Source organism: Daucus carota, chromosome 7 (genome assembly GCF_001625215.2).
Source record: "Daucus carota subsp. sativus chromosome 7, DH1 v3.0, whole genome shotgun sequence".
Lineage (NCBI taxonomy): Eukaryota > Viridiplantae > Streptophyta > Magnoliopsida > Apiales > Apiaceae > Daucus > Daucus carota.
Genome location: NC_030387.2, coordinates 34,272,157 through 34,299,382, shown reverse-complemented (window position 1 = coordinate 34,299,382; position 27,226 = coordinate 34,272,157). Strand labels below are relative to the sequence as shown.

At 36.8% G+C, this 27,226-nt stretch overlaps 1 protein-coding gene across 4 annotated transcripts; it reads left to right on the top strand.

The window, feature by feature from the left end:
- Positions 1–25,994, top strand: LOC135148022 (uncharacterized). Of its 4 annotated transcripts, none has more exons than XM_064082137.1 (2): positions 1–6,244; positions 25,639–25,994. In XM_064082137.1, exon 1 carries the CDS (start codon positions 1–3, stop codon positions 3,409–3,411), a length of 3,411 nt encoding a protein of 1,136 aa, XP_063938207.1. In that variant the 3' UTR covers positions 3,412–6,244; positions 25,639–25,994. The 4 variants fall into 4 exon arrangements, 3 of the variants coding, with proteins under 3 accessions (XP_063938207.1, XP_063938206.1, XP_063938205.1); XM_064082136.1 differs by lacking the exon at positions 25,639–25,994 and adding an exon at positions 9,173–10,706; XM_064082135.1 differs by lacking the exon at positions 25,639–25,994 and adding an exon at positions 8,062–8,256.
- The last annotated feature ends 1,232 nt before the right edge of the window (positions 25,995–27,226 follow it).

The window sequence follows — 27,226 nt, the reverse complement described above, 5'->3', positions numbered from 1 at the left end:
ATGGCACCCATGAAGAAGTATACTGCACCAAGTGGGTTTATCTATGAGAAGAACAACTTTGCATCATTTGTGGATACTAAAGCTGTGGAGGAGAAGGAGTATCACAGGATGATGGAGTTCATCAAGTCAAGCCAGCTCTCTTATGCTATGACTGAAGCTCCTATCATCTACCATGAAATAGTGGAGGAGATGTGGACCTCTGCAGAGTTTAATAGTAAGGATGAAACTCTAACTTTCTCTATTAAAAATGAAACTCATTCTGTTAATGCTGATATTATGAAAGCATGCTTTAAGATTCCTGAAGATACTGTTTTATCTTTGCCTAGTGATAATCAGTTGGTTAATCTACTTTATGCCATGAATTATGTTCTGCCAACTGATGCCTTAGGTAAAATAGAAAGAAGGGGTCTTAGGAGAGAATGGAGTTATTTATGTGATGCTTTTATTAAGGCATTTTCTGGTAAGATTAGTAATTTCAATGCTCTCACTTCCCAGATTTTACAAATGCTTTACATGTACCTGACTAATGAATATTTCAATTTTGGTGGTTTGATGATCCAAGAAATTGGGGAGAAACTAGGTGATAAAACTGGTAGACCTAGGAATATTTATTATGTCAGATTTCTTATGATGCTAGCTAAGCATCTTAACAAAAAGCTGGTTATTACTAACAAGGAAGCCAAGCTTCCCAGTTTTGTGCAGGAAAAGAGAGTCTTTAAAGACCTCTTCAGGATGAATTTGTACCCCTCCTTGGAGGTGGTGTACCTGCCAATAATGGAGGCTGGAAAGCAAAAAGAGGTACATGGATTTCCTACTACTCTCTCTCAACCCTCACCTTCTTTGCTTTCTGTCATCAGGGCTGTTGAAGAGGCCCATCAACAGTCCACACAAGTGGCAAAACCTTCTAAAAACAAATCTTCTAAACCAACCTCAGATGCCTCCCAAAAGGCACCTGTTGTAAAAACCAAAAGAAACAAACCTGAGGGGAGTGTGACTGGAGGTTGTGAGGGGGAGGGAAAGGGTGAACATCAAAGAAACCCTAAGCATAAGGATGGAGAGGTGTGTGTTAACCAGCCTGGCCACTCTGCAGTCTCCCAAAAGACTGTAGATGTTAATATGGAATCAAACTCATCCCTAGCAGCATCCTCCCAAAAGGATGTTGCTATTGAAAATAGTCCCCAACCAGGGACACAGTTAAAAAGGGGGAGGGACACCACTTCTTCACCAATAAAAGCCTATGGGAGAAAGAAGCTAAGAAGTGACAAACTGAAGCACTCTGCACACACACAGGCATCCATTCTGGATTTTATGCCTTTAACTTCTCAAAGTCAGATTGATGTGACTCCAATAAATGTGGAGTCACAGCCCCCTTCTTCATCTCAACCAATCACCCACATTTATGATCTTACCATCTCTACTACTCAAACACAATCCCCAACCTCTTCTGTGGATGTGGAATTAATTCACACCACACTTGTAAATTCTCCATCTTTGGATTTCATGGAGAAGCCCCCTTCTGAGATTGATCATCATCATTTTGATGATTTGTTGGATCTTTCTCTTCCATTTCCTTCTTCTGTGACAGTGTGTTCTGTGGATTTTCCTTTAAAATCAATCACCACAGACTCAACTATCACAGCCTCTAAACCTATTTCTTCATTTTCTTCAACTGATCTCCCTCATCAGTTGACAAGTGTTTGTCCTTCAACTGATCTGCTTAACAGCTCTCATCAGTTGAATGCCTCATCTACTAATGTTTCAACTGATGTCTCTCATCAGTTGACAACTGCTGCTACTTCAACTACTTTACCTCTTTCTACAGCAGTTGATCACATGGTAGCACAAACACTTCTAGGATTGAGTGGAGTGAGCTATGGAGTGGAGAGGCAGCCTAGTGAGCTGGCAAAAGGAGAGGGTGTGGAGAGTCTGGCATTTTCTTCTAGCCAGGAAAAAGGAGAGGATAAGAGTGACCCTTTAGTAAGGGTAAGTGAGGGAGAGGTGAGTTGTGTGGTGAGCCAAGGGGAGCCCTTGATGCAAGAAAAGAGAGATAATGAGAGAAATGCAGGTGTCAATGAAGGGTTTAGTGAACAAGAGATTCAAGCTGAATATAGATCCATATTGGATAGTGTTTCACTAGACCCTGAGACTTTTACTCATGGAATGTCTTCCATTCAAGATTTTGCCAGATTGGATAATCAAGCAGCTGAGAGGCACCTTAATCTGATTCACACTACATCTTCTATGCTTAGAGCAAAGGAGGCATTTGCAGCTCTGCCTGCCAATGCTGGAGATGATTTTCATTATGATGATAGTGATGAAGACCTCAATGATGCTCTTGAGGAATCCCTTGGTGAACAACCTACAACTTCTCTACCTTCATGGCTCTCCATGCAGTCTGCCAATGCAATTGTTGTTAGCATGGAGCTGGAAAGGCAAGCCTCCACTCTTCTTCAATCACAACCTGGAAGCTCATCCTCCTCTCAAGCCATCTCTGCCACCATTGCCAGTCAAGCTCTGGAAAACCTCAAGCTTCACAAATATCAATCTCTCCACTTTCAGAAAGAGATAGAGCATCTCAACTCTCTCATTGCCTCTGTTAAGACTGATCTGACCAAACAAATTGATGAAAAGCTTCCAGCTCAGGTCAAATCAGCTCTTTCTGGTTCTGAGCAAAAACAACTGCAATTGGAAAAGCAAGTAGAAGCTCTGGAAGGCAATGTCTATATCTTAAACTCTAGAATGGATGAGATGTTGCAGCATCAAAGAATTCAGACTGGACTCCTTCAACATCTTCTTCTTGCCTCTGGTGCTTCTCTTCCCAGTCCATCCCTTACACTTGCTGCTAACAAAAAGGGGGAGAAAGAATTACCAACTCCTGCAGAATTGATCAGTCAAATTCCTCCCCCTTTCCACACTGAAAGGGAAAAGCAAAAGATTGAAAGGATGAAAGAATTGGACTCCATTGCAAAGAGAGTGGCTCAACTGGGCAAGAAATCATCTACATCTTCTACAGCCACCACTGCTCAAATCTCTTTTCCAACCACAACCACAATTCTCAGGGTAATCACACCTGAGATTGTTATTCCCTCCAAGACAGAAAAGGGTGAGCCATCATTTCTGAATGAGTTCAAGCCAATTCTGTTTCCAAACATTTGTGGTTACTCCAGGCCTGGAAAAGACTCAAGCTCAATCTACTTTCCACCAGCCAGGCCTGACAAAAATGAATACAAGCTTTTGGGCCAAGAAATCAAGAGTTATAAAGATTGTGCAGATGTGGCCTTAAAGGCTCATTTTGCCATCATCTATAGAGAAGGCCAGAAGCTGTTTATTGGAACTGGCCATCCTCACTACTCATTTGCTAAAGCTGAAGAGGTGGCCAGAGAATGTGAAAAAGAGGAGTTTGAATCTTAACTCTCTTTAAATCAAATAGAGGTTGATGAAAGGTATGCTATTGAGCTGGAAGAGGAGTTGGCAGCTGAGCTTTTAAATGAGGAAAGATTGTCTCTTAAATCTTCTCCAAAGAAAAGGAGAGTCAAATCTAAAACTAAGATGCCTGAGGCAGCCAAGAGAAGAGAAGAAGTGCCAGAAAAGCCTATCTCAAAGCCTTCTTCTCCAATCAAGGATACCACAGTAGTACATCCAGATGTCAACTTCCATGATGAGCCAATAATGCCAAAGGAGGAGCCAATTGACTTGGAAGATATCCCAATTCCAGCTTTTCTTGTCCAAGAATCTTCTAAGCCAAAGAAGAAAGTCAAGTCTGTGGCTAAGAGGATGGCTAACCCTCCTAAACCTCCAAAAGAACCTGAAAATCCTGATGACTATCTCATCATTGCTAACATTGAAGAAATTTCTGAGTTGGATCTGGAGCTGGATGATCTTCAAGAAGTAAGAGGAATAGAAGCAACTTCAAAGTTACCTGAAAGATTGGTATTCTCTTACAAAAACAAGGGTGATGTTATCTGGCCTCTTCACAGAGTTCTGAATTCTGAGGGATTCAGTTCTCTAACAAAAATATATGGATCTATGAAGAGGTCTGGAGGATTTACACCACCTGCAAAGCAAATGGTACTAAAGAGAATCCTTGAGATCAGGAAGGAATGGAACTCAGATGCTAGTCTACAAAGAAGGCTGAAAATTCCCTACACTGGAAAGAAAATTCATCATGAACCTACTCCAGTCATGGAATTTAGGGACAATCAAGGTGTTAGGAGATTTTTCAGACCTAAAGATCAACTCAAGGTTGCTAGCTTGAATACTCTGAAGACTCTCCAATCCAAGCTCAACAGACAAGATAGTGATGAAGAATGGTTCTACAGGATCTTTCAGAAGCAGATTAATATTCTTGAAGAAAAACTTAAGTCCAGAAGAAGAAGATCTTCTAGGAACAAGTAACTGCTCAGTCTAGAGGAGCATAATCATCTGTAATCTTTTCTAACTCTTGTATTTAAATTCTGCATTTTATTTTATTAATGTTTTGTTATCATCAAGTGTAGAATTTATGTCTGCATCTTCTCCAGTCATAAATTGGGGGAGATTGTTAGGAATCAATAATTTTTGATGATAACATAAACATTTTGTAACATGTCTTACTTAGAATCTTTATCAAATTTCAGTTGTAATTGTTACATTTCTTGTCTTTGGGAATTATCAACGGATGGGTAGAATAGGATGGCTAATTGTAAATATCCAATGCCATGTAATTTTATCTAAGTGAAGGATATTCAACTGATGAGATGTAACTATTCAACTGATGAAGACTGGATGATGTTTCAACTGATGAAAATCAAGCATTCAACTGAAGACAAAGTGTTCAACTGATGATGCTGAGGAATTCAACTGATGAGACTGGAACACCATCCAACTGATGAAGTTTGTAATTCATTCAACTGATGAGTCAGGCATTCAACTGATGAAGTCAAGAGCAGTTGAAAGTAACCAGAACTTTCAACTGATGAAGCAAAGAGCAGTTGAAAGTGACTAGAGCTTAAGTCTGACAAATCACATGGATCGAATTACACTAAAATAGACATGGAAGCCTAATTAGGAAAATAAAGAAGAAGCAGAAACATACTTATCTCATGCAGTGCAATCTGGATCAAATCAAGATGATGGTCAAAGATGAAGACATCTCAGAAAGCATGCATAAGACAAAGTTGTGCAGCATTGTTTTTAGATCAGAGTGCATTTTGTAATCTAGCTAAAAACTTTGTAAAACTTGGAGTATATAACCAAGTTAGTAGCATCAGTTGAACTTGTTCAAATTACTTGAAAAGAAAAATCTGAGAGTTAGAACTTGTTGAGTGATGAACCAGCAGCTGTGCGAATTGTAAACAATCCACAGATTCTTCTATATAAAATCTCACGGGTGGATCATTCAATCCACCCGTATTTTTAATACTTGGTGTTTTTCTGTTTACTGTTTTCTTAGTGTATCATTCTTGAATCTTTTAAGTTTGTAAAAGATTGTATTCAACCCCCCTTCTACAATCTTTCTCATAGTTGGTGTAAAATAACATAAAATATGGAACATTTGGGTATTTTCCTGATAATTTATGGATAGTATGTGATATTTATATGAAAATTTGTGAGGTTTGTGTTATCGGGTTTATTGAATTGACTGTTCATATGTGTTCGGATTTGAGATATTTCAATTTCTATATGATCAGGATAAAATATAGTTTATTTAGATATGTTCATATCAATTTTTGGATTGCTACGTGATTTTATAATCGATTTGTGAATTTAATTTCGTTTAATTATTATTTATATTTAAATAGTTATTTAGCATTTTGAACCTCGTGGGCGTTCGTGAAAATTTCGTCATTAGGCTATTTGGGACATTCTGAGCATTTCTCGTGTTTTAACTTTCTCAATCCGGAGTACGGTTTGCCCCGTAAATGATCCGGTACGGTTTTATTAATATTTTTAAAGTTAATAATTATCTGGTTGTCTCGTAATGCGTGAAGCATATTCAAGGAATATTCCAAAGCATATTCAAGGAATATTCTGTTATCTTCTTCTATAAATATCCTTTACCAGTTTATTTCGCACGTACAATCATTTCGTCCGTTTCTCTGCACGAATACCGAGAGAAGACGAACGGGTGTTCTTCGTGTTCTTCATATTCAAACGAGGATTTGAAGGCGTTATAGGAATCCGATGGAGGCGTATAAATAGTCAAAACGAAGCTCTCGACGCGTAGAATCTAATACAATCATCCGTTTCAGTGCAGAATCATCAGGTGATTTTATGAGATTTTTACAAAATTCGAATTAAATGATTTTAAATAATGATTTTTCGTAGATGATCTTTGTTGTGTTGTTTGATGATTCCATGTTGTAGAGCATCTCCTGCCATTCGTTTTCATATATTATATGTCGAATTTTGACTTCGATAACATATAGAAACGTGGGTTTAATTCTCGGAGTTGTGTTCTTGAATGTTCTTGAAGCTTTTTAATTGAAATTTGGGGGATTCCTTTCTGTTGATTCTGGGTGTGTATGGCTTATACCATTAGAAAGAGTGTGAGGAGAGGAATCCGGTGGTGGTGTTGGTTTTAGTGAAGGAGTCCGATTATGCGTTCATCGGAGAAAAGAGAGTTCCGCCGGCGGCGGAACTTTTCTTGATTTTTCCGGCCAATTGGTCGTTTATTTGCTGAGATTGAAGCCATAAATAGATTTAGGGGATCGTACGCTTGAGTTCTGGACAGTTTGGCGTTGAGTCGATGGCCGGAACGCCGATTCCGGCGCGTTAACGGCGACGGTGGGGGGGTGCCGCTGACAAAGTGCAGTTTGGTACCCCAACTTTTAAAGATGGTGAAGTTTTTGTACCCAAGGTTTGAATCTTACAAAACACCCCCTGGAACTTTTGAAAGTTACACTTTAAACCCTGGCCCGAAAACTTTCAAAAGTTTACAAAATAAACCTTTTGATTTAATTTTCTAAAATTGTTTTATTTAATTATTTTAAATTCCAAAAATAGTTTTTAATTATTTCTTTATTCAAAAATAAATCTAAATTAGTTTCTTAATTAATTTTAGTTAGTAATTAATTATTTTAATTGGTCAATTAATTTAAATATTAATTGATTAATTAATTTAGTTAATTATTAATTGATTTTAATTGATTAATTAATTAGATTTAATTGTTCCTTTTGATTTAAAAATTCTAGAAAATAGTTTCGAGCTTTGAATTATTTTTCTAAAATATGTTTGAGGCTCGTTAATTGATTTCAAATGATTTCGGACCCGATCTTGAGCAATCGGACTTGATTATTTATTCAAAAATGGATTCTTTTACCCGTTTTAATTCCGAAAAATGTCTAGAAATTCCATAAAATTTCCGAAAAATCATTTTTAACCTGAGACTTGATTTGACATCAATTGGGATGGGAAACCTTATATGAAAAATGTTGTCTGCTATCTGTTTGATATGTTATGTACCGATAGGAGAGTTAGAAAACGGTTTTGCTTATAACTTTTGATCGGTAATTCAGAATTGAGTGAAACGAAAAAGAGGTTAAAGCTTATAAACTCTAGTTTAATATAATGTAACAATATGGTTGAATTTCCAATGGGTATAAAGATTGTTGAAAATGCATAATGTGACTATACGTGATCTACTTGCTATATAATAATGAATACATGAAATACGTGTTCATTTGTGATTTGATAAATGATTTGGGAGACATAGCATCATGTCTTAATTGAGGTTAGATAAGAATATGTGGATTACAGGAATTTGATTTGGTTGATTGGTTGTTGGTTGAAATAGGTTAACAAATGGATAGTCTAATAAATAGACGAGACGATGTCGGATTTTCGATAAGATTTATATGATATTTAATTGATAATATGTTATGTGAAATATGATTAGACTATATGGTAGAGTCAAAGCATGATTATGTGTTAAGTGATATTTGATGAGTTTAAAGAGTTATATAAGTGGGTATCGATATACGTGATATGTGTATGCGATAGGTTATGCTACCGAGTTGAGAAGTAGAGATAAGAATCAATAGATTATTTAGTGATAATGGTAGTATCTTATTCTCGTAAAGGGTTTGGACGAGACGGATACGATCGAAGACGTTCAGAAGGTCAAACGATGTTACAAAGCGAATAAGGAACGAATCGAGTAAACGAAGCAGTGTGGCGAATAGAGTATAGCCAAAGATGGTCTAGAGACTATGATATGCATAGAGTGTGAAAGTGGAAAGATGAGATTGAGATATGAGACTGGAATCGGATTTAAGGCAAGTTTTCCTAAATCCTTCCTCAGATATATATTGCATGTTCTGATTATTCTGTTAAGAATATGATATTGTTTATACTGAAACCCTTCTCAAATAAACTCTTACTTCTGAGCATGAAACCACGATTGTTTTCTTCTGCCAAGTTTTGAAAAACCAAACACCTCATTACTCTCAATTTCTATTTCAAGTATTCTGATCCATTCTTTCCAATCCTCAAGGTTTTAAAATACCAGCTTTACAAATTAATTCGAAGTTCAGACCGTCATTGAAGCATGGGTTGTTCAGTGATAGTTAGAACCTAGAATGAATTGGGATCTTCTTGATTATTCAACCCGCCATTGTCATGATGGGCTAGCAGGCTAAATTCAGTTGCTTAGCCGATAATGGAGGATACTGAATAGTTAGGAATTTCCTGAACTATGATTTATCAAAAGACAAACTGTGGTCTATGAAATGTTGATTCTCAAAAGTTGATTTGGAATATTTTTGTTGTTGATAATGATTATAATTCTGTTCTGTTGATTGAATTGTTTATTGATCTAAATTGTTAGAACTGGATTAGTTTTTATAAAATATGTGGACCAGATTCGTGGTCAGACCAGATTCGTGGTCAATTATAGGCCAATGTGTGCCTTGGATCCAGTATAGAGAACAGGGCTGTGTGCCATGTTCGGGGTTAGTGCGTGACTGATCAGCAGCCTAACCTTTGGTTTTTAAGTAAATATGTGATGAATCCAATTCGACAATTCTTCTGTAAGTTTGAATTCTGATTTCAATTGCTGATAAGAGTTGTGAAGTTTTCAATTACATATCCTAAACTTGTGAACCCTGATAAGATATTTCAGGACTATTGTTGCTTATATACACTTGCTGAGCATTGTTGCTCACCCTTGCTATTCCTTTTTAACCATTTCAGAAAAGCTTAGAGATGAATTGCTTGATTGAGATTGCGAGTATGGCTAAGGCTAAGCGAGGAGTCAGAGTTATAGAATATCCAGAGGACAAGTGGAATGTCCAGGGAGATTGTCAAGGTTGGTTCCAGATAGAATTGTATTGATGAGATTCAGTTGTAAGTCATAATTGAAATAGATTGACAGTGATTCTTCTCATCGAAGATGATCTGAGATTGTAAGACATTGTTTATTGATAATGGTTGATTCTAATTTCGATACTGTAACCTGGATGCGATCCTGTTTTTAGGGGGTTAAAGTGTTTTCTTTTAAATCTTTTACTAAAGTTTTCAGGTTTTAAATCCTTTGATTTTATTACCTTTTTCAAAAATACAGGTTTTCAAAAGCGTTTTAGAATGATTTTGTGTGGTGACGTCAGAATCCAGACCCCCGGATTCTCGGGATGTCACAGTTGGTATCAGAGCAATAGGTTATAAGTTATTGAAATTAGAATATAGATTGTGGATATAAGTTTTATAGAGAAGAAGTGTTCAGTGACCTCATGTAGAGGTGTTGTGAGACTGTCTAGGGATAGTCTAGAAAGGTAATAGGAATGGAATCTAGATAATTAAGTTGAGGGTACATGTTTAGATAGATCATGGTTCCTAAGTCTAGACACTTGGTTTCTAGTATGGGGACTGATTGAGATAGTAATGTGTGATAAGGGTCAGAGTTAGACCTAGTCAAAAGAGTATTAATAGTAAATGATTGAGTTAAGAATGATAAAGATGCATGGTTTAGAGTATTCTGACCATGTTTGAAAGTGGTTTATCATCTTGATTAAGATGTAAAATAATGGGTGTATAATATGAGATATGTTGGATTAGAAAGAGAGTTTTGTAGATAGATGAGAAGTGAATGATAGAGAGTATGTAGAATTGAGTCTAGTTATCAGAAGTGATACTGTGAGTAAGTTAGAACGTTAGTCTTCACGACGACGCTTCAAGCTAACCGGGATTTCATCTGATGTCAAGATGAGCCAGCTTAATTGCGAATGATAATGTCTACAAGGAAATCTTACGAGGCTATCACGAGCGAGAACGTCGAGAAGAAGACATACATTGAACAACGGTTTATTGAAGCAGAGCAGGAATTTGAGAAGACCTTGGCAATATCTTTCTTTAACGAAAATTTATTTTAATTCTTCTTATCATTATTGACCCCTTATTACGATATCTCTTCTACAAAAGTTTTGATAAATAAAATCTTCTATTTCTCGAATGACGAGAGAACATTGGTATTGATCATTGATATTGGTATTGATTCTTGGTAAGTAATAAAGGTTGTTGTGAAAAGAAATGATATTTCTTGATATTCCTTGACATTCCGTAATATTCTTTGATATACCTTGATATCTCTTGGTATTCTTTGGTCTTCTTCGAGATTTCTTGGCATTCCTTCCATATGATTGGGATGAACAACCCTATTTATAGGGGACACAAGGTATACATGTCTATGTGATAGGAGTTGGTTGGGACGCCATCACTTGTGTGTGTTGTGATTACAAGAAGGTTAACAACCTTTAGTAGTGTCTAATATGGGCACTAACTTTACTAACTTCTCGTCTTCTTTAAACTTTACTAACTTCTTCTTGAATTGTCGATCGATCGAACTACCACTTCTGCTTGACTTCAAATATTTAATTTGAATAACTGATACACAGATGTACTGTCTGGTTCATCTGTATCTAGTTAAATCAAATATTCTCTGTCAAATAAACATTAAGAATTTGGTTTGTTCGTCGAGTCTTCGTCTTGTAAGTACATCTTCATTAAATGGAATCTTCTGATAAAATAAAGTATAGAAACTTTATATCTTCTGAACTCCTGGACGTGCCACAAAAGATTATTTGTGCACTGAGGCTTGATCATATTAATGAACTTCTTTCAGTGGTGTGCAGCAGCATCCTGGAATTTATCTGACATATAATTCCCATAAATCATTTGACGTTCTTCGTACGGATTCCGATGACTTGCTATTTACTGAGCTTTCTTATCTGAGTTGAGTTGTAACTCTTTAAATACAAATAGGCTGAACATATGCCTTTCAATCTCCCCCTATTTGTTTGTTAACATAACATGCAAATTTCCTAGAGGATAACTCAACTAACAGATACGACAAAGATTTAAACAAAGGAATGTAAATAGCAAAAGTTTATGGCTTGCATTAAACATTAAACCATGATCATAAATAGATTATAAAAGGATGTTCCTTGAACATATCTAACAAATATCCTAATCAATCTATTCACGCAGAACGAGTGACTTCTCCTTCTTCAGCATCTGAACAGTGAATAATTGGAGTAGAAGGCTCATTCTGAGTAGGCTCTTCAGCAGCAGTGGATTCTCCACGCTTCTTTCTTTCACGAGCCAATGAAAGATGATATTGAACTTCTATGTCCACAGGGTCTTCGATGAAGTCTGCTGGCTGAGATTGGTTGATATACTTAATCTTTCTGAAGTATTGTTGAATGTTCCTCCTTGTGCAGTAGTTCACAATCTCAGTATCAGCATCAGCTTTGGCCTTAGTAGCGAAGCCCTTGGTACGTAGAATTGTTGATACAAGAACCATCTGATTAACATCATACTTAAGAAGATGTTGGTAGTCCAGATAGAAGGTTCCAAACTTTCCCTCGTGAATGAACTTAACACAGTAGGGATTTCTGACAACTTGTGGACTGTTATGAATTGCACAATCCATAAGTCTGTCACGTAGGAGTTCATTCAGATTTGAGCTGCGTCTGATCTTGTTACGAATCACCCAGATTTCAGTTAGAGATAGAAACTTGAATAAATCAATTGAAACCCTGAATGTTCCGTTTCTCTGAGTAGAAATAATGATCTCCCATTCATTGAGAAGATTCTTGACACCAATAGTTATGTATTCTAACTCAAGAGCAAGAGCACGCATAAACATATCCTCATTAAGGTTAGCCTCTCTCAGATCATAAATGAAGGATTTGAACTTACCATCATTGAAAGGTTCCCTTTGAGGTCCAGAGAGGATTTGCCTAGCAATATCCCAGCTTTCACCAACTTTCCTGGAGATATCCTCTCTCTTTTCCTTGCATTTTGCATCCCATATCTTCTGTTTCTCCATCTTGACCAACTCATCAGTTGTCCTCTTCTCATCCACCAGTTTCTGTAGTTCCTGAAGCTTTGCTTTGCTAGCTTCATGTTGAGCTTTAAACATTCTGACCTTTTCCATATGCTCAGGGTCCACAGACTGATCTTCATTGAAAAGAAAGCCTTCCTCGAAACGACCTTCTTACTCAGCTTCAAAATAAGCAGAATCAAATGCATCATCATCATCAACATCTTCAGGAATGTTGTCATAATCCTGATTAGTGAAGATGTTCTCAGATTCAGGCATTTTGCCTTTAGACTTGCCAGCTGCAGAAGAATCCTTTTCACTTGCTCCATCTCCACCCTTATCACTCCTATCAGCAGCATCAGCATTGTTGTGATCATCTTTGTCATCCTTATCCTTCTTATCTTTCTCCCCCTTAGTTGAGGGATCCTCTGGAGTAGACTGAGATGTTGACAGATTAATCTTTAAGTGTTGAACAACTTGAGCCAGAGTTTGCTCCAAGTTGTCAAGCTTCGTCAGACAGAGCTCCTGATTCTTATCAAATTTGTCCATCCTAGAATGAATGCCCTTTACATGATCATCCAATTCCTTTTTCAGAGAAGTAAAGGAGGGATCAACAACTTTCTCTTGCAGAGTCACTAGCTCTCCACTTCTGAATCTGGCATTCTCAGCATTCAACCTTTCAATCTCAGCTTTCAGAGCAGCCAATTGTTCCTGTAGCAGATCTGTGTTGGTGTGTGCACTCACCTCACGAACACTCAAAGATTTTTCACTATCCTCTCGTGCATGTGTTTCGCTCGGTGTTTGCCTGATTTCACTCGTAGTTTTCACACCGTCACCAGAACCTGTATATACAACCATAGTTCCCTGAGATGGAACTGTAGGAAGTGAAGGAACAAATTGTCCTTCAGATGCCTGTGAAGGCGGATGTACTTGCAGGTTGCCAAGTAGATCCTGATCCAAAAAGAAAGAGTGATCAGAAAATTTTTCATATAACATGTTTTGAAATTCTGTGCTCTCTCTAAGTGAAGAATCAAAAGACATAGGTTCAGTGTTTACTAGCGTGAGTGCTAGTTGTGTGCTTGACTCTTTACAGGATACCGCGGTCGGACGGCCAATTTCAATAAATGCATTCTGTGGAGAGAATGAAACTAGAGACTGTATATATACCGTTTCAGTGTCCAAATCCTTTTGGGAGGAAATGGATGCAGCTGCAGTTGTCTCTGGTTCTGCTACCCTTTGCTTCTTATGAGACAGAGCTGCGGGATCTCTTAAAAGTACACTCCCACTCCGTTTCCGGGCAACCTTTCTAACAACAGGGGTTGAAGTAGTGTTGTTTGAAGTGTTTGATGAAGAATCTGTAGTTGAAATGGAAACGTCAGCTTGGATATGAACCTGGGTGTTTTCAGGTTCAATGCTGGGAGTCTGGAAATCAAATCCAATATCACAATCAAAATATGCAATATCAATATTAAAGGTATCAGTGAGATTAGAAAGTACCTGAGCTACCTGTAAATCAGCCCTGAAGTCCTGTAGGCCTGGATTGATAGCAGAATCAGCAGGCAGTGGCTGAGAGGTCGATTGTGGTTGAGGAATGGTATGTATATGTGTAGGTGAAGGTGTTGGTTCAGATTGAGAGGGAAGGATGGAGGCTTGTTGGTCTGGGAAGAAGTTGTAATGTAGAGGGGATTGGTGTTGAGATTGGTGAGGAGAATTGTATGATGATTGGTGAGGTGATTGATGTGGTGAGTTGTAAGGAGGGTTGTAGGGAGAGTAATGTGAGGATTGGCTGGATGATTGATAGTCTTGCAGAAGTTGAAGTGGTTGAGGGTTTTGTGGAGGTGATTGTTGTTGCAGTTGTTCTTGTTGAGCTTGTTGTTGTTGTTTAGGTTGATATTGTTGCTGTTGTAGTGGTGCTGGAACTTGAACAGGTTGAAATGGAGCACTGAATTGCTCTAGCATGAAAGGAGTCACCACCAGTGGCACATTGTCATGCTTCTTCTTGTTCACCAGCCTGGTCTGGATCTTGGCACAAGTCCTCTGAATAGGAACAACAGGAGAATCTATGTACATGTTCCTATCAGCATCATCCATTTTATCATTCATAAATAACATCAGAAACCTTGGATAGAAGCATTCAACTTTCTCATTCTGATGAATTGATCTCTGTGTAACAGACCCCATCTTTCTTATTATCTCCCTCAGCAATATCTTCCCAAAGTTGATTCGACGGTTATAAGCTATGCTGAATCCAAAGATTTGCAGCATCGAAGATATATTCCCAAAATTCTTTCGATTAGTGGGAGCAAACACCTTTGCAAGGGTGTCAAAGAACACATCCCATTCAGCCTTCAGATTTCCCTTTGACATCTTAGGGAGAAAAATCTGACCTTGATAGTGAATATCCTGAAAGAATTGTCTCAGTTCATCCTCTCAGGGATCTGGCTCAAAATTGTCCCTTGGAAATCCTAAGATCCGGTTCACATCATCGACAGTGATTACAATACGTTTCCTGTTAGGTAGATCCCCTATAATCTTGTAGTTCTCCAGGGTCGTAGAATTGACAGCATTTGAGTAGAAGTCAAAAAGAGGTTGCAGCTTGACTTGAATATCTGATGTGAGTGCAGTACTGACTAGACTCTGTCTTGAAAGAAATCTGACCCAAGTCCGGAATCTATCAGAGCAGTCATCAGGGTTAAGGCTGGCACAGTAGTTAGTCTCAACAATCACGAATTCTCCGGCCATTTTTTAATAATTAAAAATTGAATTAAGCGAGAATTTTTCAAATTAAATGTGAATTCTCAAATGTCTCGCAAATTTCAACTAATAATTAAAACTTGATTAATTAATTAATAATTCGAAATATTAGAAAAAAAATCGAATTAAAAGTTAATTAATTAAAATGGCACTTAATCAATTAATCCAAAAGCTAGCCAAACAAACAAGTCCTTAAATTCAAATAACCCAACAAAGCCAAACGCGCCCTTAAATCCAAAAGCCCCAATTTCAAATGAAGAACCCTAAAATCGAAATCCAAGCAACCACGAACTCGATTCTTCGGTTTCAGTAGCAGATGCACACAATCAACAAAACACGGTCAAGAATCAGCCAAATACGATCCCTAAAAGCTCAAACTCAGAACAACTCAGTCCGAATTTACACAAAAAAATCGGCAGAGTTTCGACTCAAAATCGACCGATTTAAAGTAACAGAGCAAGCTTTAATGCTTGAAAAACACGAATCTCAGCAAGTTTTAGGTATAAACTTGAAAACCCAGTACGAATGCGTGTATATATGTATGTGATCGTGTGTGTATACAAGTGAGGAAGATGAAGTAGTTGGCAAGACAATGAAATTGTCTTGCCCAATTGTCTTAGAGAGATATAAATAAGAGGCAGTAAGACAACGAGAGGGTGAGTCTCGGTAAGACAATTTGAAATTGTCTTGCCGAGATCTGAGAAGCTAGTGCAGAGAAAGTCTGTAAGACAATTAAATTGTCTTACTGATATACGCGAAGACACTTATCAGACTCGGTAAGACAATAGAATTGTCTTGCCGAGCCACTTAACAGACTCACCCAGGTAAGACAATTCGATTGTCTTACCGAAAAGAAATAGAATATAAATTATTATATATGATTTTTGATTAAATTAAAAGATAAAACTTTTTGCAATTAAAATCAAAAATCTATAATAAAAACAATACTATAAATTACACAAATATTTTGTAAATTTCAACTTTAATTAAATATAAATACTTATGACTTTAACTTTAATTCAAAAAGATGAATTAACTTAAAATCAAATATTTATGCTTAATTAATTTTGAAAAATACAAAATAATTACAAATAATTATCTAAATGCTTAGAGAATATTACAGGGGAGTGTATGAGCACTTAGAAAATTACTTACTAATATACAAGCATGCATAATTACTCAGAATATTATCAGATAATATACAGAAAATCATATAAAATCTAATAATATAGATATAATTATACAGAAAATTCACAAAAATATACAAAAACATATAGTGCATATGAAAAATATATACAAGAAAACTATGTCATATTTAACATCCCTAACTCACAAACCAGCTTAGAGAAAGTGGATTCATCCAGTGGTTTAGTGAAGATGTCAGCAATTTGCTCAGTCGTGAGTACAAAATGTAAAACCACTGTACCATTCATGACATGTTCTCGAATGAAATGATACCTGATATCAATGTGCTTGGTTCTTGAATGTTGAACCGGATTGTTGGAAATGGCTATGGCACTTGTATTATCACAAAATATTGGAATTTTGTTTACTACAACACCATAATCATTCAGTTGATTCTTGATCCACAAGATCTGAGCACAGCAGCTTCCAGCAGCTATATACTCAGCTTCAGCAGTAGAAGTAGACACAGAGTGCTGCTTCTTGCTATACCAGGAAACCAACCGACGTCCTAGAAATTGACAGCTTCCAGACGTACTCTTCCTATCAATCCTGCATCCTGCATAATCAGAGTCTGTATAGCCAGTTAAGTCAAAACCAGTATTCTTAGGGTACCAAATACCTAATCCAGGTGTACCCTTAAGATATCTAAAGATTCTTTTGACGGCTATAAGATGTGATTCTTTAGGATCAGCTTGGAACCTAGCACACAAACATGTTGCAAACATGATATCTGGTCTACTTGCAGTGAGATAAAGTAAAGAGCCAATCATACCTCGATAGCTTGTGATATCAACTTTCTTACCAGATTTATCCTGGTCAAGCTTTGTGGCAGTGGCCATGGGTGTCTTTGCCGGTGAGGAGTCTTCCAGATTGAACTTTCGAAGAAGATCTCTGACATACTTGGATTGGCAAATGAATATTCCATCTTACTTTTGGCTTACTTGAAGACCAAGGAAGTAGGACAGCTCACCCATCATACTCATCTCATAGTTACTCTGCATCAACTTAGCAAATCTCTTGCACAAGTTATCGTTAGTAGAACCAAATATAATATCATCAACATATATTTGTACAAATATCATATCCTTATCATGCAATTTGTAAAAGAGAGTTTTATCTATGACACCTCTAGTAAACTTGTTTTCAATTAAAAACTCAGAGAGAGTGTCATACCATGTCCTTGGTGACTGCTTGAGTCCATAGACAGCTTTGAATAGGAAGTATACAAAATCAGCAAACTTTGGATTTTCAAAGCCGGGGGGCTGTTCCAGATATAATTCTTCTTCTAGCTTTCCATTCAGAAATGCACTTTTCACATCCATTTGATAAACCTTGAAGTTGGAGTGTGCAGCAAATGCAAGAAATATTCTGATGGCTTCAAGACGAGCAACTGGAGCATAGGTTTCATCATAATCAATTCCTTCTTCTTGTGAATAACCTTTTGCAACCAGTCTGGCTTTGTTTCTCACAACAATGCCATCACCATCTAACTTGTTACGGAAGACCCATCTAGCTCCAATGGTAGATTTTCCTTTTGGTCTTGGAACCAAGGCCCAGACTTCTTGTCTCTCAAATTGATTGAGTTCTTCTTGCATGGCAAGAACTCAATCAGGATCAGCTAGTGCTTCATCTATTTTCTTTGGTTCTAATTGTGATAGAAAACCAGAGAATAGACATTCATTTGTCGTAGCACTTCTAGTCCTTACACCTACATCAGGATCACCAATAATTAAATCAAAGGGATGATCTCTGCTCCAAATCCTTTCCCTTGGAAGATGTGTCCTTGATGATTCAGTAGTATTGTCATTGAGCTGAAATGTGTGACTAGTTGATCCATCAGCTCCCCCTGAGTTGTTGCCAGGTTGACTTGATGATCAACCACTGGCACTAGTGGAATCTCCAGTGTTTCCACCATTTCCTCCACCATTGCCTGGATCATTACCATCATTGTTGTCATCTCCTGTTGCAACCTCAGGTGGTATATCATCATCTGAATCGGAATCTGGATAGTTGTCAAACTTCAGAGATTCAGATGGATCAGCAGATTGTAAACTTGGGAGTTTAGTGTCATCAAATGTAACATTGACACTAACTTTCATTGACAGAGTATCAATTACAAAAACTCTATAAGCACTTATTGTATAACCAACAAAAATTGCTTCAGATGACTTTGGCTCAAACTTGTTCAAGTTCTCTTCACTATCCTTGAGAACAAAACACTTGGCTCCAAAAACATGAAGATGTTTGACATATGGTTTCTTGTCTTTATACAAATGAAATGGAGTTTTCATATGATCCTTGTTGATCAAAGTTCTATTCTGGGTATAGCAGGTAGTAGACACATCTTCAGCCCAAAAGTACAGAGGAAGCTTTGCTTCAGCAATCATAGTCCTTGCAGCTTCGATCAGTGTATGATTCTTTCTTTCGACGACTCCATTCTGCTGAGGAGTCCTTGGTGCTGAATACTGCCTTCTAATTCCCTTCTCAGAGTAAAAGTTGATTAGAGTTTGATTCTTGAATTCCGTGCCATTATCTGACCTTACAGCTTTTACTGGCACACCCTTTTCTAATTCAACTGACTTTATATGATCAATCACTGTCATCGGGGTTTCATCCTTAGAAGCTAGGAAGTAAACCCAGGTAAATTTCGAGAAGTCATCCACAATGACTAAGGCATATCTTCCTCCATCAATTGATGCAACATTCACAGGACCAAACAAATCCATATGCAGTAAGTGAAGTGGATTTGTAATGGTATTGATTGTCTTGCCTTTGTGAGATGCTCTCTTCGCTTTTCCTTTCTGACAAGCTTCACAAAGATCATCAGATGAGAATTCCAGGGAAGGCAAACCTCACACTAGATCTCTCTTGACTAGAGAGTTCATGGTTTTGAAGTTGAGGTGTGAGAGTTTCTTATGCCATAACCAACTATCTTCAGCAGACGCTTTGGCGTAGAAATACTGAACTTCGTTTCCAGGTCCTGAAGACAAATCAGCTACGAATATATTGCCTTTCCTTATGCCACATAGTGAAGGACGTTTATCCTTGATATGTTTAATGATACATATCTCCTTTTCAAAATGAACATAATATCCCTTGTCACAAAACTGACTAACACTCAGGAGATTATGTTGAAGTCCTTCCACTATAGCAATTTCTTCTATGATGATCTTTCCAATTTTGTACTTGCCATATCCCACAGTACGACCTTTGCTATTATCAGCAAAGCTCACTGTTGGGCCATCTCCTTCTCTTATGTCTTCCAGCAGGGATCTATTGCCAGTCATGTGCATTGACGCTCCACTGTCAAGCACCCAGGTAACACGAACAATTCCACTGGCACCCTGCAAAAGACAACTTGATTAAACATTCTTTGGGACCCACACTTGATTGGGTCCTGCAAACTTAAAGAATTGATTTCTATCAGGTAATACAACAGAGTCTCTTGGACTGATACTTGGTTCAGATTTGACTGAACTTACTTCCTTAACAACAACCTTATAAACCTTGGTTTTAGGCTTTGGAACATAAGTCTCCTTCCTGACACGAGGAGGACTAGCAGTCTTTGATCTAGCATGCTTATTGTTTGTGTGTTGTCTAGGAGATGTGTTTTCATTTTTAGCATGCAAATTTCTAAAATAAGCAGACATCATATTGAAAGCACAAGTCATGCAATTATCAACACCACAACATTTATGACATGCATCAAAAGCAGGAACAACAGGAGTATCAGTCATAGTAGTAGGAACATCAATAGATTCTACTATAACCTTGTTATCAGATTTAAAGTTCTCAGTAGAATGACATCTATTGTTCTTGTTCTTACTATTCACAAAATTATTAGGCTTGTTGAATTTAGTTCTCTCAGAGTTGACACCTAAACCAGCTTTAGGCAATCTAACATTGCCTTTCACTTTTATTGGTTTCAGTGATGTCAGGATCTCATCTCTCTTCTCATTACTCTCTTTCAATTTAAGGTCTTCCTGTTTGAGTTCATATCTAATGACAACAGGAGTCTCTAAAAGAGGTTCGGCTTCTGAGGTTTTAAACAAAGGTTTAAGGGAATCTTTCAAAACAAAAGGAATCCCTCTCTCCTCAGCACTCTTCTTAAAAGGAGTAATGTTACTAGCCTTACCTACAGATTTGTTATAGTCAAAACCTATTCCAACAGTTCTCTTGATCTCTTGTTTATCATTAAGTTCTTTGACTATCATGGAGGCATCCTTAAAGGCTTTACATTTCACTTTCTCTTCGTCTAGCTGAAGTCTTAAAGCAATCTCACCTTTCTCTAGAACTTTGACTTTAGCACATTGTAATCCTAAATCCATAGTCAATTGTTCTATTTTAGGTTTTAATACTTTCATCTCATTCATCTTATAAGCATGAATTTCTAAGACTAAAGTATCAATTTTAAGATTAGCAGCTTTCATCTTTTTAATAGCATCATCTCTTTCAAGTCCTAATTGCATAAACAGTTTAGGGCATGTAGGATCTACCTGAAAGCTTCCAGCAGGAGGAGGTGAAGATGATTAAGTATTAGCCATGAAAGCAACATTCCCTAGCTGCTCCTCTTCATCACTATCTGCATCATCCCAGCTTTTGCCTTCTGCCAGATAAGACTTGCTCTTGAAGTTTTGACTTCCAGAAGTACCATGATGCTTTCTTACTAAGGCATCATACTTCTGCTTCAGCTCATCATACGAATCCTTTCTCTTTCCTTGAACCTTGGGCTGCTTGCACTCAGTTGCAAAGTGTCCAGGTTCACCACAGTTGAAACATTTAAATTTACTTCTGTCCACCATCCCAGTCTTGTATCCTCCTTTGCTTGTTGAAGATGAATAGCCTCCCTTCTGAAACTTACCAACATTAGGTTTGTATTTATAGGAAGGATTCTTCCGGAATCTCATGTTTCCAAACTTCTTGGCAAACAGTGATAGAGATTGATCTTCTAACTGTTCAAGCTCTTCCATTGTATAGAACTCTTCGTCACCACTGGAAGAAGCAGTCTGACCCATCTCAGGTACAACAAATTCCTGAGTAGTCTTAGAATGAACAACGACATCCTTCTTTTCTTCCGGTGCAGGTGACTCAACAACTAGAGCTCTCGAATGGTTCTGTGTTTTACCCCAGCCATATCTCTGTTTACTCTGAACTTGCTCCAGTTCATAAGTTTCCAAAACTCCGTAGAGTCTTTTCAGAGAAATCTCATTCAGATCTCTGCTTTCCCTGATGGCAGTGATTCTGTGTTCCAGATGTTCAGGAAGTGTTAAGAGAAACTTCATGTTGACCTCTTTCTTGTCATAGAATTTCCCATTCAGATTTAAATTATTTATCAAATTATTAAGTCTGATAAACACTTCTGAAATCCCTTCTCCGGGATTGGAACCAAACTGTTCATACTGAGCCATCAGTATCTCTTTCTTGTTTTCCCTAACTTCCTCTGAGCCTTCATTGATAATCTCTAATGTATCCCAGATTTGCTTGGCGTTCGTACAATTTACAACAACATTGTACATCACTGGATTTAGAGATTCAACCAAAATTAGTTGAAGAGCGTCATCTAAGTTCATCTGTTCACTCTCTTCATCTGTGTACTCAGAAAGTTCTTTCGGAATGACCTGATGAGGTATTAACACACCATCTTCTTCGTGTGCTAATATGACATTCATCGGAGTAGTAACACCTTTGTCCAAAATCCCGATGTATTTTCTGTTTGCTGTTCGGAGGAATAGGAACATGTGCCTTTTCCATAGGCCAAAGTGTTCCTGGCTGAACGGTGGGATTTTAATGCTACTGATCTTTTGCGTACTCATTTTTTAAGAATTTAAAGTGAATAGTGTTTGGAGAGATTTGGATTTTTGAAAGAAAAATATTTTAAATCAAAATTAATTTTTGGAATAAAATTAATTCGAATAAAAAATATTTGGACGTTACAGAGTGTGTATAGGATCTGATACGGAAAATGGTATCAACCGCTCTGATGCCAATTGTTAGGTCCAGATACGATTGTAGAAGGGGGGGGGGGGGGATTGAATACAATCGATACCAAATTATCGCGGAAGTGAATCTGAACAAATAGAACTTGTTAATCAGATTATAATTAATTAATATAACAATGTTTGAAGTCGTTATATAATTAATAAGGTTCAGTTTTAATGTCCACTAAAGTTCATAGAATAAATTCGACAGGGTATATTCTAGATTTAGTGATTAAAACAACCGGGTTATCAAAGCACAGAAAACTGTGGATATAACGATCAAGCAAGTTACGAACAACTTGAAAGCTTTACAAATGCTTTGAATATCAAAGTGATGAACACTAAAATTGAAGAATGCAATGCCATATTTATAGGCAAAGCATTGTACTTGTAAGACAATGCAAAGACAAGACAATCTAGAAAGGAAAGACAATTTAAATGTCTTACAAAGCCATTTACATAGCAGAAAGACAATCCATAAGAAGGGCAAGACAATTTAACTTCGGTAGGACAATTGCAATTGTCTTGCGGAAACCATTCGGCCAGACAATCTTGGATTGTCTTGGCAGAATGCATTCGGCCAGACAATTTATGATTGTCTTGCAAGCATCCAGTCGGTCAGACAATCAATTGTCTTGCAGGCAATCACCAATCTTCGGTAAGACAAATGAATATTGTCTTGGCTGTTGCTTCAAAGCCTCGATCAGACAATCTAATTGTCTTGCTGGAATCATCATCATTCGGTAAGACAAAACCGTTTGTCTTGCTTTAGTTGCACTGCCACTTGGATAGACAATTGAGATTGTCTTGGAAGATGGACTCCATTTGGTAAGACAATATCAGATTGTCTTGCTGAATTGGTTTAGGTGTAATTTGTAATTTATATTAAATAAAAAATTATCCACTTAATTAAGTTAATTATATATATTCATAAATTAAATTAATTCGAGAGTGAATTAATTTAATGAATAAATTACATAATTAATATAATTATTTAAGAAGTGAAATAATAATCTATTAAATATTTAATCACCTATTCTTCAGTGGAACAGCTTCTCGTCTTCTTTAAACTTTACTAACTTCTTCTTGAATTGTCGATCGATCGAACTACCACTTCTGCTTGACTTCAAATATTTAATTTGAATAACTGATACACAGATGTACTGTCTGGTTCATCTGTATCTAGTTAAATCAAATATTCTCTGTCAAATAAACATTAAGAATTTGGTTTGTTCGTCGAGTCTTCGTCTTGTAAGTACATCTTCATTAAATGGAATCGTCTGATAAAATAAAGTATAGAAACTTTATATCTTCTGAACTCCTGGACGTGCCACAAAAGATTATTTGTGCACTGAGGCTTGAACATATTAATGAACTTCTTTCAGTGGTTTGCAGCAGCATCCTGGAATTTATCTGACATATAATTCCCATAAATCATTTGACGTTCTTCGTACGAATTCCGATGACTTGCTATTTACTGAGCTTTCTTATCTGAGTTGAGTTGTAACTCTTTAAATACAAATAGGCTGAACATATGCCTTTCACAGGGCATTTGATAAAACCCTTAGAAAACATCACTCAAGCAATAATCTAATTTTTAAGATCCATAGTGGCAAAAACAATATCCCCTTCAGCGGCTTTAAGATATATATTTGGAAGAGCTGTATATAGAGAGTTCTTGTTTCTTGAAGTACACAAAATGGTACCTGGTGTGAAAAATGTAGCATCTCTCTCCTTGGAATCCTTTTGATGGCATCTCAATTTGAGTTTCTGTGATATACTGTTCTAAAATGACGTAAATTAATCAAATAACCTAAATTTTCCATTTATCATTTGCACACCATGTCGATTGTAGTGAAAGAATTCCTGTTCATAAAAAACATTTGACAAATTAGTGAAACAACATAAAATTCAATATTCCAGACATATATAGACTACTCAGTTGTCACCACTCAATTGCCTCCGCAAAGGAGTAATTTGGTTGTTTTTTCAAGTCACTTCAAAAAATCTTAAAATCTGCAGAACACATATAAAAGTCAATGATATATGTGCTTTACATAAAATACATGAACACGTACCAAAGACACAAATTGAAAATTGGCTAACCACAAATGCCGAATATCATTAGTGTAGAAGAATGAATGTTGGCACTTGACGCGCTCAGTTACACGTCCGAACTGAAAAAAACACCGAACTAAATTCTCTCTCTCTTTTCTGTTTTTTTATATTTCTTTAGTTTATCACAATAAAGTTAAGCAGTTTCTCATGATAAAGTGAGGGGGGGGGGGGAGAGAACAAGGTGACAAAACAGTGACCTCCTGAAGCTCTTCCAAACAAAAGCTGAAGTGTCTGGACTTAAATTCTTTGTTGGGGGTGACAGAACAGTGACCTCCTGAAGCTCTTCCAAACAAAAGCTGAAGTGTCTGGACTTAAAATCTTTGTCGGGGGTGACAGAACAGTGACCTCCTGAAGCTCTTCCAAACAAAAGCTGAAGTGTCTGGACTTAAAATCTTTGTTGGCGGAGAAGATCAGCCATGTGGGTAGCTAACCTGATGGGAAAATGATTCAGCTAATGGCTCATATTTAATATACAAAATCAACTTGTACATATATAAGAACTTGCCCCAACAATATGAATAATAAGAATTCATTATAGTTGAAGAAGTCTCGTGTACCTGCTTTCCGACCATCACTTTCTTTAGTTTCCACACACCATTTAAAACATCCACTGCACCAAAAAATATTAGTAACCGGTTAAGAAGAATGCCATAGGCAGCTCCCATACCTATAAAATCAATGAAACTAATCAGAATAAAATAATAGATATGCTGCTTGAGAGATGTAATAAACAGGCACGCCATATATTATGATAGTAGGTAAAGTTTATTAACATCTCTATGTGCATCCTTTATAAAGATCTTGAACATACTTCCTTGCAACTTGAGATATCTGGTAAGCATCACAAAATAAACGTTTCGTATAGAGCAGGGTAGAAGTTTCACTACTGCATCTTAATCATGGAGCTTACACATGCTGACACATAACTGCAGGTAATTATAGAACACAAACACCCTTCACGAATGCTCCTCCACCCTATAAATCAGAGTGCATAAAAAACTCTTTCCAGATCATTTTTATATACAGCGAAGGTAAGTTAAAGCTCGTCTAAGATGAAGGAACAGGCTTTACTAATGTTGACAATGAAAAGAAGACTATGCTAAAAACTCTGTTAGCTCTAAATTTCTAAATACAGAACATACAATCAATGACAAAAGAAGTACTCAGGATAGCAGTCTAAACTGCTTACCTAATAAATAGTCATTTCTTGCAAATTAAGAGTGAAAATTCATACACCCTGGTGGTCATGTAGTAGTATATAATATTGAGTAGATAATAACAATATACATGCGAAACCCATGCAGGAGGTAGCTAGCCGGTGATGCTTGCCTCTGCGGGTGTTTTAATTTCGCAAGGGATACAGATTCAATTCAGAATAGTGCATATATAAAAAATAGAGGAGGAGCAACATGAAAACGCACTGGGGAGAGAAATGCAGGATGCAAGGGACTACATAATACATATGCAGGACAGCCTGCGTATCTTAAACTAACTGCTAGGCCTAGCCTCAGCTCCGCTATATGATGCGATACCAACAATAATACTCAGTTCACACATATATATTTTTATACATGCAATATGATCTGAAGCATTTGGTTTGTTGTAGGCTTGTAGCTATAATATTAATGGTGGGTAGCCTTAAAGATATTAAGTCCAATTCATAAACATGGTGTATCGAAAATAATTTTTCTTTTCTATATATATTTCTCTTTTTCATACGGCTTACTTAAGTAATGGCTGCAACTTAAAGTTTATGTATCTGACCTCATGTCCTACTATGACGTCACTGAGTCTCTAGATTATAGATGAGGCTTTGACAATCAACGAATCTTTAAGCAAATCGCACCCCCAATGAATAAAGATGGTAGTATGTAAAAAATATTATTTCATTTACACATAAAAACCTACACAAACACACATACCTGTTGCAATTGAATGCTTGAAAATCTTCTCAATCTCACATTCTTAAAATTTTCATTTATCACTTCAAGGAAAGATGTTGAAATTGCCCTCCTACCTGCTGCATTCCATGGATATAAGCGCTTTGGATAATTTTTAAATTCTGGTGTATCTTTCTATCTAGGCATATGTTATAAGGTGGCTTCCATTAACAATCTACGGGAAAGTAACTTCAAGGCTTAACACAATGACATATCCTGCTTCTCCCAGCATTGTCCTATCGAAATTTTCTGTTCCCCATTTTCTTGGGTCAATCAGGTATCACATGATATTACTAATGAGAATATGTATTGGAACATTTAGACCAGGACTACACTGGAGTGCAATTTACCAAACACCAAACTCAACTGCTACCAAACTTCTTATCTTTCTTCCGGTTCATAAAAAGTTTTGCAACATCATATTACATATGGAGTTAAAAATCCGTTATGACTTGCTTCTTAAATTCACAAATTATAACGTGAAAAGTTCTTTTATTTTCAGTTTAAGAACTTAAACTGGTGGTAATCATTCACGATGATCCTTGATGTCGCATTAGCCTACATATTAATTACAAAAAAGATAAAAGCAAAAACAAAAACAAAAAACAGATTCATTTACCTAACTACACGTCGACAATGTGACATGAAATTGATTTCTATATAGAGATTTATAGCAAGAAAGACTTTCTTAAGCTTCTTTTCTTCTAACAAATGGTTGTTCTCATCCTGTCATGATACATGACGATAAACAAAGATATATGAGATCTAAAAGCTTAAGAAAGCTCAGCATAGTCAAATTATTATATCAAGTATCTCGTACCAGAGACAACAATACGGTAAAGGAAAGTATAGTTAATAGTTCCATGACCAAACAAAGTGTTAACTACAATGAGACCACCAATATACAAGATGGAATAATTTTCTTTTAATTCCTCATGAAACCAGACTAACA